At 46.7% G+C, this 14,307-nt stretch overlaps 1 protein-coding gene across 3 annotated transcripts in view; it reads right to left on the minus strand.

Annotated features, from left to right (window-relative positions):
- The window catches only part of SREBF2 (sterol regulatory element binding transcription factor 2), a 38,650-nt gene that overhangs the window by 11,201 nt on the left and 13,142 nt on the right, over positions 1–14,307 (minus strand). For all 3 annotated transcript variants that reach the window (XM_005302612.5, XM_005302611.4, XM_005302610.4), the window contains exons 5-13: positions 13,208–13,429; positions 9,531–9,645; positions 9,149–9,330; positions 8,047–8,239; positions 6,965–7,146; positions 5,537–5,810; positions 3,705–3,874; positions 2,019–2,187; positions 1,252–1,372 (exon numbers count right to left, since the gene is read on the minus strand). In XM_005302612.5, coding sequence (XP_005302669.2) covers positions 1,252–1,372; positions 2,019–2,187; positions 3,705–3,874; positions 5,537–5,810; positions 6,965–7,146; positions 8,047–8,239; positions 9,149–9,330; positions 9,531–9,645; positions 13,208–13,429 — 1,628 coding nt within the window. The remainder of the gene's footprint in view (positions 1–1,251; positions 1,373–2,018; positions 2,188–3,704; positions 3,875–5,536; positions 5,811–6,964; positions 7,147–8,046; positions 8,240–9,148; positions 9,331–9,530; positions 9,646–13,207; positions 13,430–14,307) is intronic.

The following is a 14,307-nucleotide window of genomic DNA, read 5'->3' on the forward strand; positions in this document are numbered from 1 at the left end:
AAGGCTATTTATTATGGGAAGGACTAGTTGGAACGAACAGAGGAGAATTACTGTGTGTAACAAGTGACGTTTATGGGAAAGGCAACATTTGCTCTAACATTTTAATTAGCACTTTAAATTTTATAGATGCTGTCTGGAAGCTGCCAGCCTTCTCTCCAGTATGACACCTGCTGACATTAGGTGAGACAATATTACGAGTTCTTTATAGGCTCCTTTCCATGCGTGGCTTCCAAGACAATCTGAACTACATTTCAGCAAGTCACAAAAGCTATCAAATGTTCTCAACCTTGGCCAAAGACAACAGCACATGTTGTACTTATCCAGTTCCTTTGTGTCTGTCACAGAGGATTTGGGGATCCTGTCCATGGAAAATGTATTCGTATTAGGAGAGATCCCTGCCAATTAGAGACATAGGGCTACCTTCTCACAGCAGTCCACGCACAGTATACAACACCTTGCAACCTTTCCGCTTCATTAGCAGTAGCTTGTCATACATCGATTTCAATGAGCTGGATCAAGTTGTTTGTCACCCACTGGGACTATACCAGTACTTGGATGTACAAACAAAAATGTAACTAAACCTGCACTATAATAAAAACTACACTTTTTCCTAACTGATCGGGGGGTGGGGATGGGAGAAGTGTGGTGTCCTCTTGGACCAAAGCCCTCTTTTGGGGGGCAGATCACTACAGAACTTCACAGATTTGAGAGAGACAATTAGGACTGGTCTAGGACAAGGCATGACCATAGTTCAGTCCTAAACTAGACAGCTCAGAGAATAAAAAGCAACTCTCTGCTTTCCCTCAGATGTGGTGACAAAGACCAATGACAAAGACTGCAGCCAAAACCTGCTCTGCCACTCACACATCTATATATTTTGGTTTGGTTTACACTGCTGGTAAATGCAACCTAACATTTTTCATTTAGCTATCAAGATACCAACAAACAGATGTTAGGCATGGAGCTGGTGTATGTCCCCAGGTCTCTCTCCAAGTGTCTGGGCCCAAAACTGTTACAGCTAAGTTTTCTCCTTCAAATTCAAGTGGTGGGGGGTTTGGCAGGTCCTGAGTTCAATCCCCGCTACTGATCAGTGGCCCCTATTAGTTACATTAGGGTGGTAAGTTTGATTGTAAAGATGTAAGTTAATTTACTAGGAGCCCTGAGGACAATAACTATGAATGCAGCCCTTGATGCCCCAGAGTATTGGGTCCCCCTCATCTAGACAGTAATAACCTAAGCACTGAAACTCACCAGGGCTCCTCCTCCTCCTGTCCCGTGGACCCTTTCCTGGCCTGAGGCTTCACGAGGGAATCCACAGCTCTCTCCAACAGATTCTCACAGAAGGCCTGGTGAACCTGGGCTATGGGATCAGCTGGAAAAGAGAACAAGAGTCTTGCTCTTTTCTTATTCACAAACCCAAGCATCTCCAGACACAACAAGACCAGCTGGAGGAGGGAAGCAGACTCCAAGACAGAAACATTAGGAGCCAGCAAGAGGGATGTTCTTGAGGGACCGGTGCAGGGACCTAAAAGATCCCCAAAATTCAAATTTTTGACTTATTCAAAGTGACCCTCCACACCTCTGTTGGTTTGTTCATTATTAGTGATCTAGCTCTGCACAGCCAGCCCACAGATCCCAATCAGAAATGCCACTTCACCCATGTAAAAGAACAGGTATGATACTGTTCTAAAGAGAAAGGACCATGGTTTTACCCCTCTTAGTCACTCAGCCCTACACCTTGAGGGAATGCTGCTCCGTTATGTGATTGGAGAACAGAGGCGGGACTATGTGCAGAAACACAGCACACGATAGGAAATGAAGGGATTAAACTTGCCCTCTCAGCTGCTAGCAATGGAGGAAGTCAAGCGATCTTGACTTGGGGGGGGGTGCAGGAATTGGAGAAGCTCTGGGATCAGGTACTGTAAGCTGTCCCAGATATTAGAGGCGAGAAAAGAATTCCTGTGCAAGATGTTGGACGGTCATGCATTTGAGGGTGTCAGACACACAGTGGCTTTTACCTGGGTTCCTCGGGGCACAGTACAGACTCTCCTTTGTAGCAGATTTCACTGTCCAGCTCCGTTCCACAAAAAACCTCTGTCCCAGCGGGTGACACAGCCAGCGCAGGGAGTCGGGAATGGCACTCCGCTCTGTGCTACACAGGCTCTGGGCCTTATTTAAGAAATAACCCTGGGGAGAAAGGAGAAGGGTGCCAAGAAGAGGGAGAGAGACATGCAAACATCATGCATATGGCTCAGTGACAGCAAGCACAAGGGCAAGGTTCATTACAGGCCAGCGCATAAGATAATTCCAATTCAGTAGAATTGTTGGGCACCACTGTGAGAATCAGGGGCCAAACATACCATGGGGAAAACAGAGGGGTCTAAACCCCAACGAACAAGCAATTGAATCAGCTGATTGTATACAGTATTACTGTACTATAAAAGCATAGAGTAACATCTTATGAAAGCAGGTCACCCTGGTGATTAATATTACACAATGTGTATATTAACACTATGAGGAATTATGGATACTCGCTGATATTATGCTGTGTATGACCAAACAAAGGGAGAAACCTGTTTTCTCCCAGACAGGAGGAAAGGCAGCTACCTGTCTCCAGTGTAATTTAAGCAGTGTGGAATCAAAACAATGGAAGCCCCATTGACATGCAAATCAGCAGGGGGATGGAAAGTGACTGGAAGGGAAGAACAGCAAGAAGCCTTACTGGCTTTTGATAACAGAGACAATGAACATTATGGGGGGCAAAAAGGCATTTGAGTTATCCATCCCTTGGGCTTCAAGGGGATCAGAGCTCTTGAAAACACAGAACATTGGATCCTTCAAGCAAAGGGGTTGAAGTCTTTGGGAACTGAGTTTAGGTAAGGATTGTAACTTGCTGAAGTTAAGTTTTAGTCTTAGAAGCGTATTTTTTACTTTTGTTTGCTTGTAACCCTCTCTCTTTGTGCCGTATACTCGGTAACACTTAAACTTGTGTCCTTTAGGTAAACAAACTTTGATTTACTTTTACTATAACCCTTTCCAGTGCACTGATTGAAATAAGAGTGTCAAACCCCAGTTAAATTAATGAGCTGCAGTGTATTGTCTTGCTGAAGGAGCAACGAACTGAAGCTTCTGAGGGTGTTCAGTAAAGGGGGAGACGTCTCTGGGGAACTCAGGAGTTGGGGTTCACTGTTATCTGCAAGGCAAGGTTTGGACTGGCAGAGCCCCGAAAAGTTTGCTGGCAAGGCAGACAAACTGGTGCATCAGGGAGCTGACACACAGCTTAGCTGTAGCAAAGCTCTCACTTGCTGAGGCTGAGAGGGGGAACATAGTAACTCTCGGTTCTGGGAATCCCAGCAGATTGTCACAGGGAGACAGTTTGGGGGAAATTCAGGACTGGGAGGGTGTTGGGGTCACTCTGAAAAAAGTAACCAGGTGGTAGAAGACAGGGTGTGTACCTGCATGCCTGTAGGCTGGCTGTTGTGTCAGGCTGTGAGCCATGGCAGCATAGCACTGAAGGCACCCAGAGCTGCAGGGAAGGTGGTGACCACCCCTCACTGGTCTTGGTTGAACCCCAAAGCGTCACAACCACCAAGACCTAACTATGCGCCCTTTGGCTAAACAGTGACTGACTGGAGATAAGCAGGCCTTCCCTGCTCAGAGCTCTGCTGGGAGGCACTGGGGGGAGAACAGTGGGACTCACTCACCGCCAGGAAGCCCAGCTTGCCTCCGCAGCGGGTTTTCAGGCCGACAGCAGCAGTCAGGTGGATCTCTGCCATCATGCTGGGTGGGATCTTCTCCTCTGCGCACTCAGCCAGATTCACAGCGCACAGGGCCATGTGCAAACCTGAGTAGGCCGAGCTGGATGGAAGTTTACCTGTGCCACGGAGAGAGGAGAAGAATTCACCTCTCCTATACAGTCACCGTGCAAAACAGATCCTAGTGCAACGAATACAATTACCGTGTATCTCACAGCCTGCACCCTACACTGTCTGGACCATCTTGGCAGAAAAAGTTTATCGTGCCATAGGCATCATGACCCAGTGCTCTGCGTACAGAGCAGCTGCACCTGAACGTCTCTTCCTGGATTCTGTGAGCTGCAGCCACAGCTCTGTACTTTCCCTGCTTCCCCACCCCAGCTCTCCAAGAGCCAAACAGCCATGGAAGGAGTCATGTGCTGCTGCACGCATCGTCGCTGGAATAGCCAGCTGCCTTCGGGGCCCAGAACTGTACAGGTATTTGAATCGCATGATCAAGAAGGGTGGAGAATTGCTCAGGGTGGTCCAATGGGGCCTAACCAGCATTAATTGGATAAAATTGGCAAAGGGCAGCTTAGGCTACACATTAGGATGTGTCAGAGGTTTGTTAGACTGTGAATTATTCTACCAAAGGAAGTGGTGAAAGCTCCACTAATCACGTAACGATCCCCAAAAGCTCAGCAGTATGTGTGCACATACACGTAAGCAGAGTTTCAGAGGTGTACCACACCTACTGGCTGATGCAAGCCTGAGTGTGTTGGTGGTGGTCTCTGCTAATCTACTCCTCCACCCCTCTGATTTTAGGGTCTTCTTCCAGTGATTAGCTCGGCACCTGCTTCCACTTCCCTTGCTTAAGTAACATGAGTGAATTTGACCCTCAGGATCGCCACTAGCAACAGCAAACACTGACGAGACTCAGGTCCGTTCTCAATCTGCTGCTGCATGGGAAAGCTCCGAGCAGCAGCAAAGACTCCAAGCTGTCTTTCTGCAGACGGCATGGCATCGGTCCCTGCTGTTCATGTCTAGAAGATTGTCTCCACAACCGGAAGGGCTAGAAACAATGTTTATCATTTCCATGAAAGCTTAGGTTCTATAGCAGTTAATGGCAGCCACCTGGGAAAGCCTCTTGCTCCCCAGGAACAAGCTGATTTTTCAAGCCAAATGTACATGAATCACTTACTACGGAAACCTGCCAGGTGGACTGCGTCAGCTGTGTAACAGCATACAGCACTGCCACCCAGCAGTTCAGGGGAGGAGAGTCAGAGAAACCCCAGGTTTTATTTAAAAAACATGAAATTTAGGGTGGCATAACCAATCTGGAATTTGTCCAGGGCACCTGCTAACAGCTTACTCTTGCAAAATGTGCCACGGGGAATTCTGGAGGCCATCCACGGTACAATTACAACTGAGTAGGGTAATCAGCTTACTACGTGGTTAACCCCCCACTCAGTTCGACACACTTCCACTTTGTGGTGTGGACAGGACCTTATAACAATGTTCAATCATGCCAACTAAAGCCCTGGAGGTGCCTTACAAATCACAGCACCCCAGAGGCGATACTATTACCCCTGGAGAGGTGACGCCTACTGAGATGTTCTTCTGAATGGTGTTGTTCCTTTGTAACATTTCAAGTCAGTCTGTGTGTAACTTGTCCCTTGAGCTAATAGCAGATTTGGGGAGAGCAGGACAAGGAGCCCTGCCAAGGACCCAATGAGAAGGGCAGCTACGAGCGTCCTCATTCTGTCAGGGGAAGACAGTTCTGTTACAACCTCTGCCCTTACCTGTGATGTGGAGCTGATGGAGCTTGTGATATGCAAGAGCTGCATCCCGAGCACTGGTCTTGGCCTCCTCCTCAAAACCGGCAGCAGCCTCTCTTGCTCGCTGTCGCCGTGAAGTCCTCTTCAGTAGCCAGCGAACCAGCCCCAGCTTCTGCAGACTGTAGCGGATCACGTTCCAGGACAAGCTGCAGGCCAAGTCCAAGCGGGACGCAGGCAGCGCTCGGCCCAGAACTGACAGGCAGATCTGCAGATTTGATGCAGCAGCCGCAAAATCCCCCTGCAAATGCAATGGTGAATGGTTAAACAAAGATCATTTAAGCTGCTGAATGGGGCTGCATTGACAGCCCTTGAGACCACAGGACTCTATTTACCCCCAGAACATGTACAGTCTGAGCAGAGACAGTGCAAGCTTCTTCCATGCACCTCCACACCCATTTACACCGCCTTTACCCTCCCAAGCCCTGGAGCCCCACCTCCAGGAACCAGAAGAGTTAAGTCTCCATGGCCCATGCAATCTGACACCTCTCAGCTGAGTGCCAGTGTAGGGACTTGTCTACACTACTAAGTTTTGTCGTCAAAAGTTATGCCGCTTTAATTAAAATCGCTGTTGCATGTCCACACTAGCTCCTATGTTGGCAGAGTGCATCCACACTAGCAACTCTTACATCGTCACAGAGAGAAGTGCACTATGGGTAGCTATCCCACTGTGCAACTGGCCGCAGGGTGCTTTGGGAAGGGTTTGCAATGCATCATGGGGCAGATACAGTGTCACATGATGCAGGTTTCTCAATCCCATTATTCCAGGGAGATCCTAGTAGATTGTCAGCCTCTTTTTCAAGGGATGTGGGCGGTGGGAGGGAGAGGAGAGTGGTGTGGGACAGGGGAGACAGCAGGCTGACCGACCTATCCTGAGGAAGGGGGAGGGGGACACCCCCCCAATTCAGCCCCCAGCTCTGTTCGGCACAGCAGTCTCTCCCGAAGCAGCCCGCTCTGCCTGCCTGCTTATGATTCTGTGATTCCCTCCGAGTTCTCCCACAGCCTCCTCAGCCCAGGAGCGGCATCCTGAGCGGCTCTGTGAGCTCTCCTTGCTGAGGAATGTCGTTGCTGCCAAGTACTGAGCGGGAATGAAGACTGAACTCCCCTCTCCCCCCAGAGGCTGCCCTGCAAGGCAGGAGTGAGGCACAGATGCAGGGGCTGTAGATGGGAGGCTTACAGCGCTGCTGTCTGTGCTATACATGTTTAGTTGTTTGTCTCGTGCAGACTGGTGTCCTTTATCTGGCACCAATTCTCTCCATGTTTTCCACTTCAAACTGCACAGGAAGGTTAACCCTAGAAATGCTGGCATTCTCCCAAGTGCCAGCCATCGGGACCGCCAAAGGGTTCACTGGGGGAAGAGCAGGATTTGCTCTGCATAGTGCGGGGTTGCTTTACCCTTGCCAAATCCAGGTCAGCCTGCTTGCGATGCCGCCAGAACATTACAGACGAGCGGGAGTGCAGCCGGGTCACTGGCTCCCCATGCACAAGGAGCTTTATACACACACTCAGGACAATTACGCCATTCACCAGCCACAGCAGCAAAGTGGGCATCATCCAGCCAAACCAGCCGCCAGCACCTGGCAGAAAGAGAAATACAGAGAAGTCAGCCGGGATAGCACAAGCTCAACAGGCAACATGTCACTGTGACCCCATTTAACGTCCTGAATCTTGGAAAGATTTGATTTTCTTCAACTGACTGTAGTTATTGATTTCTCGACATCTAAACACTGACTTAGAAGCTTGCAACGTTAAAAAAAAATCTTGCTTCACAAAGTTAATTTAAAAACAAAAACAAAAAAAACTAAACTTCCCCTTGAGGGGAGGACAGCGCAAGTGGTTCTAGTGAAGAACTGGGCATCCCAGGATGCTTGATGCCTGAAAGGGACACAGTAAGATATTAATTAAATGCACAAAGGTAAGCTAGTGCAACATGACGGCTGCACAGTTACAAGTCCGGGAACTGCAGAGATCCCTATAGGGTTCCTGGCCCTGGTTAAAAGTGTAATTTAACACATCTGTGTAGGCTGTTAAACACACACCATAAACCACACAGTCTGGGAAGCATAGCCAAGTTAACATTGTGGCAGGAGCCATGATTTCTGCACGGATTTTCACAAATGACTTGATTTGTAAATTATGAAAAATGACCAGAGAAATAGCTCTTTGAACTTCATTAGAAAGTTCACCCTTATGGAAATAGAAAAACATGACCTAGTTCAAAACTCCACAGCACCTGTCCAACCAGGGTAGCTTGTGGTGATGGGCTACGTACAGGTACCTTCTGGTAACCCACTGGACTGTTTGATTTTACCACTCCTAGTTTTCCTCTTGTAAGTAAGTACTAATCATGTCAAAGCACTCACTAGTCTATTCAGGTCTCTGACCTCCCCCTTTGCCAGGGTTCTAGCTCACTACTACAATACTTTGTAAACAAAGGAGGCTTGATGCACTCTGAAAGTCTGTTTTAAAATGGTTACCTGACTCGATGGCCAGCACATTCCTTCCAGAGCCATGGTATACAGGGCTGTCTGATTCGGGCATCCCTCGGCCCTCCAGGAGGGATGTCAGAGGGTTGAAGGAGAGGCAGAGGAATGTGAGAGCACAGAGAAGTATTCGAGAGCGATCCACCATGCCAAGGGCCACAGGGGGAGAGTCGGGTTCGTCTTTAACCTTCACAAAGGGCAGGGATGAAGAGGAAGAGCGGGAAGAGATATAACTTTAAAAACACTGTAAAACAGCAAGTGGGTGCGTGTATATGTGTGCGCACACATATGCATGACGGGGAGAGCACGAGTGTCAACATATTTGACTAATGCCACCAAGAACTCTGGGGCAGCCATTTCTGGCTCAGTAAGAGGGGCCTGGAGTAGCAAAGTGACTAACCTTCCCTCTGGCCCCCATCATTTCAGTTTCTTTGATTCCTTATTTTAGGCGAGCACTAAGCTTCCATCAAAGCCACATGTAGCCACCTTGCCCACCTTGGTTGTGATGCCTACAAAATCCTTTTATCTGATAATAACTAGGCAGGTGGTGAGTTACTATTGCAACAACTCATGGGCTTATTGCCTGTAGAAATTAGGCACACAGCTAGTTTGTGTAAATACATGCTATTACTATTAACCCATCCTCCCTTCCTTCATCTCCTATTTCATCCATGTCATGTGTCTTGTCTTCAAGACTAAAAGTTCTTTGAGGCACGGTCTTTTACTACATATATATCTGTACAGAGCTTAGCATGATGCAGCCTGGCTTGGTTGGAGCCTGTATGTGCCATTGCAATACAAACAAACAAGAGCAAGCATTTGGCTCTCCCCCTGAAGTAGAGCCCTTTTAGGTGAGAGTCATGTCCCGTCCAGAGAGTATCTTGCACCCTTTATGACAATCTGCTTTTCCTCCCACACCATCCCTTGCCCTACAGAACCTCTCAGTTCCCTGCAGCCCTACCCTTCAGAGCTCTGTCAGCACTGCTCCTGAATGATAAGCAGCTGGCACTGTTGAGACTCACAAGGATCTAAAGTCCTGGCCATGACGTACCCCTGGAGAGGATAGCCCCCTTGCTCTCCTTTTAACTACAATTACCTTTGCATCATCCAGGAGCGGGCTTCCCGGCTCAGAGTCAATGGAATAGGGGGAGAAGCCCTCCTGGGACCCCGAGTCAGAGGCCGGGGGAGACATCAAGAGAACGTTTTGGTTGAAGTCATCCATCTTCAGGTCCACATCGTTGTCCACGAGACTGCTCAGGTCAATGCCCTTCAGCAGCTCTGCAAAGATCAGAGATTCCATTTACTACACACCTCGCGACCATGCCCTGTGCCCTGCCCACTCTGCTCAGCTTGCCACAGAGATATGGGCCAACACTGATGTTATTTCACATGCAATCTTTCACCACTGGCGCAAATGGGCAGGAGGAAGCACACACTCCTGCTTCCTGACCCACTCCTGCCTGGCTCTGATAACTTACTGTTTTTCTGGTTAGCCAGCTTCAGAACCATGTTCTCCTGTCTCAGCTTATGGTTGACTTGCTGTAGGTATTTAATGTAATCAATGGCCTTCCTCAGTACTCCAGATTTGTGCATCTGCATGGAAACAACACGTGTGGAAAGCAGTTTATAAGAACAATCACATAACCAGAGGCCCATCCACCTTAAGCAGTGCCACACTCTTCGCCGTGTGATATACAGAGAGGGTGGAAAAATGACCATCCAGTAGCACCAACACAGCCACTGAAAGGGTCAGCACTGAGGTCAGGAGAGATTACACTTTGAGAAGTGCAGAGTGGCTTGCTAACTAGAGGGGGAGTTACTGTATCTGGGAACCAGAGGGGTGAATTAATATTTATTGGAAACAAACATTAAAAACAGTTTAAGAACCCCAATCAGAGTAACAGAATTCAGGTCTAGCCTTAACCAGAAAAGATACAAGTGCATAGCTAGTAAGTAAAGGGGCTCTCTTCAGGAGGAACACGCTTTTATGGATTAACACTACGACCATTTCTCACTCTTCCACTGGCTCACTAGGAGATCCTCAGCCAGTCCCATAACTTCTTCGTGCCTCAGACCTCCTAACCCACCTTCATCGGTAGAGTGAAAATATTTGCCTGCTAGGGGATGCTGCTAGGTTTAGCTTGTAAAGCACATGGAGCCGCTCAGACACACAACTATGGAAGCACTGTGTATCGCCTGGTTTTTCAAATCTCAAGTTTCCCGTTTCCCCAGGCAACAGCTGATGACCTCACTAGCACCAGAAGCAATGTTAAGAATTGCAGCTCCCTTATCTGCAAGAGTGAGGTCAGCAAATAGCACGGATGAAAGGGCATAACCCTGAATTCGGGTCTTATTATTTGCCACCATAACACCTTTAGCATTTGAACCAATAGTAGTTCTCACAAACCAAAGCAACAAGGAATCAAATTGCCCAGTTCCGTGTAAAAAAATAGTTTGATATTTCTACAACTTTCATTCCAAAGCTCTTTTGAGACAGTTTATAGGATTCATCTACCCATCACGGAAATTCAGCCACTTCCAGGCCGCTATTTAACAGCACAGTACAGTTAAGAAAGGAAGCAAAGACTACCGTATTGAAACTACTGGGGAACGGTGTAACACTGTAGTTAGCCAGGTTGGGATTTGACCAGAGAGTTATTTAACACAACTCTTATTCATAGATTCATAGATTATAGGACTGGAAGGGACCTCGAGAGGTCATCGAGTCCAGTCCCCTGCCCGCATGGCAGGACCAAATACTGTCTAGACCATCCCTGATAGACATTTATCTAACCTACTCTTAAATATCTCCAGAGACGGAGATTCCACAACCTCCCTAGGCAATTTGTTCCAGTGTTTAACCACCCTGACAGTTAGGAACTTTTTCCTAATGTCCAACCTAGACCTCCCTTGCTGCAGTTTAAACCCATTGTTTCTGGTTCTATCCTTAGAGGCTAAGGTGAACAAGTTCTCTCCCTCCTCATGACACCCTTTTAGATATCTGAAAACTGCTATCATGTCCCCTCTCAGTCTTCTCTTTTCCAAACTAAACAAACCCAGTTCTTTCAGCCTTCCTTCATAGGTCATGTTCTCAAGACCTTTAATCATTCTTGTTGCTCTTCTTTGGACCCTTTCCAATTTCTCCACATCTTTTTTAAAATGCGGCGCCCAGAACTGGACACAATACTCCAGCTGAGGCCTAACCAGAGCAGAGTAGAGCGGAAGAATGACTTCTCGTGTCTTGCTCACAACACACCTGTTAATGCATCCCAGAATCATGTTTGCTTTTTTTGCAACAGCATCACACTGTTGACTCATATTTAGCTTGTGGTCCACTATAACCCCTAGATCCCTTTCTGCCGTACTCCTTCCTAGACAGTCTTTTCCCATTCTGTATGTGTGAAATTGATTTTTCCTTCCTAAGTGGAGCACTTTGCATTTGTCTTTGTTAAACTTCATCCTGTTTAACTCAGACCATTTCTCCAATTTGTCCAGATCATTTTGAATTATGACCCTGTCCTCCAAAGTACTTGCAATCCCTCCCAGTTTGGTATCATCCGCAAACTTAATAAGCGTACTTTCTATGCCAATATCTAAGTCGTTGATGAAGATATTGAACAGAGCCGGTCCCAAAACAGACCCCTGCGGTACCCCACTCGTTACGCCTTTCCAGCAGGATTGGGAACCATTAATAACAACTCTCTGAGTACGGTTATCCAGCCAGTTATGCACCCACCTTATAGTAGCCCCATCTAATTTGTATTTGCCTAGTTTATCGATAAGAATATCATGCGAGACCGTATCAAATGCCTTACTAAAGTCTAGGTATACCACATCCACCGCTTCACCCTTATCCACAAGGCTCGTTATCCTATCAAAGAAAGCTATCAGATTGGTTTGACATGATTTGTTCTTCACAAATCCATGCTGGCTGTTCCCTATCACCTTACCACCTTCCAAGTGTTTGCAGATGATTTCCTTAATTACTTGCTCCATTATCTTCCCTGGCACAGAAGTTAAACTAACTGGTCTGTAGTTACCTGGGTTGTTTTTATTTCCCTTTTTATAGATGGGCACTATATTTGCCCTTTTCCAGTCTTCTGGAATCTCTCCCGTCTCCCATGACTTTCCAAAGATAATAGCTAGAGGCTCAGATACCTCCTCTATTAGCTCCTTGAGTATTCTCGGATGCATTTCATCAGGCCCGGGTGACTTGCAGGCATCTAACTTTTCTAAGTGATTTTTAACTTGTTCTTTTTTTATTTTATCCGCTAAACCTACCCCCTTCCCATTAGTATTCACTATGTTAGGCATTCCTTCAGACTTCTCGGTGAAGACCGAAACAAAGAAGTCATTAAGCATCTCTGCCATTTCCAAGTTTCCTGTTACTGTTTCTCCCTCTTCACTAAGCAGTGGGCCTACCCTGTCTTTGGTCTTCCTCTTGCTTCTAATGTATTGATAAAAAGTCTTCTTGTTTCCTTTTATTCCCGTAGCTAGTTTGAGCTCATTTTGTGCCTTTGCCTTTCTAATCTTGCCCCTGCATTCCTGTGTTGTTTGCCTATATTCATCCTTTGTAATCTGTCCTAGTTTCCATTTTTTATATGACTCCTTTTTATTTTTTAGATCGTGCAAGCTCTCGTGGTTAAGCCAAGGTGGTCTTTTGCCACATTTTCTATCTTTCCTAACCAGCGGAATAGCTTGCTTTTGGGCCCTTAATAGTGTCCCTTTGAAAAACTGCCAACTCTCCTCAGTTGTTTTTCCCCTCAGTCTTGATTCCCATGGGACCTTACCTATCAGCTCTCTGAGCTTCCCAAAATCTGCCTTCCTGAAATCCATTGTCTTACAGAAGGCCCAGAGGATCTTTAACCACCAAGACAGGTTAGGTCATGTGTTTTGTTACCTCCGTCTCCAGCAACAGTGCCCCTAGCATCACCGTGGAACACTGAGCCAGTAGTATTCTTATTCATGTGTTTTCCTTGGCAGCCTACCATCCCAATAAAATAATAATTAATAAAAACAACTACTACTAATAGCTTGCACCAGCTAAGGTCTCACCAATGAAGCAGTCAGACAGGATTCTTCTTATCTAACACATCTGGAGGTGAGAGGGCTGCAGACCACACAAGCTTAATGACAGCAGCTTTCATCTCTTTACCTTGGCATCTGTTCCCATGACCAGGTCCTTCAGCTCAATGATCTTGTCATTTATAGATGACCGATACCGCTTCTCAATGATGTTATGGGTCGTCCTCCTCTCTCCTTCTTTGGGAGGTTCCAGCTGCTTGACCCCACCAGGCACCTGTTTGAGGGGCATCTTTTCCTGTCCCATCATCATGGGCATCGTGGTCAAAATGGTCCCATTGCTGCCAACCAAGGTCTAAAAAGGCAGAGAACAAAACAGCATTAAGAGTAACAGCCAAGTTACACACAATATATGTGCCACATGAGAAAAAGGAGTCTGAAAAACAGTGTGGAATCAGGAAATAAAAGGGTTACAGCGACCAAGGAAATACACTCCCTCACCTCAATACACACTCCATCCCCAAGTCAAGGATAAGACACATTAGTAGAGCAATGCCATCGGCCATGCCAATATCTGTATGGAGAGGAAGTACTTTATTCTCCAGGATTGCTGACCTAAGACTTTTCACCAGTGTTGAGTCACTTTCATTTGAACATGTGAAAAACAAACTCAAGATTCTGCTGGCTCCCAAAATCCTTTGTACTAACCAATGGCTCTCCAAAGCTACCTTTATACAATGAGAAATAAAGCTCTTTGAGAATCCCTTTGTGGGGGAAGTGAAAAAACGCATAATTCCACCACCTAGCAAGTATGGCCCAAGGCTTCTATTTTACTACCCCTTCAAATCTTTGTGCTGCTTGGCCAGATGGTCTTTTGCAAGCTAGGATAGCAACTCCTTTTTTAAAAAGGAGCCAATATTTTGACAATTCTATTTACAGTTTGCTCACAACTACCCAATAAAACCAGCTACCATGCCAGAGCAAGCCAATGGTTAATCTAGGCTTGTAAATTTGTCTCCAACTGTGGATGCTTTGGGAGAAAAAGAAACATTCTCATCATGAACCAGTCTATGCAATACTAGAACCTTTCCAGGAGATTTTCTTTTTGAGTCAGTGATCTGTTTATGCCATGGAGCATGCCTGACAGTTCCTGTAATCGCTATTACAGTTAAGTGTCACTGAGGATGCTGTTCACATAGACACCTGTGTTTGAAATTTACCATGCCATCTGCC

Source organism: Chrysemys picta, chromosome 1 (assembly GCF_011386835.1).
Source record: "Chrysemys picta bellii isolate R12L10 chromosome 1, ASM1138683v2, whole genome shotgun sequence".
Taxonomy (NCBI): domain Eukaryota; kingdom Metazoa; phylum Chordata; order Testudines; family Emydidae; genus Chrysemys; species Chrysemys picta.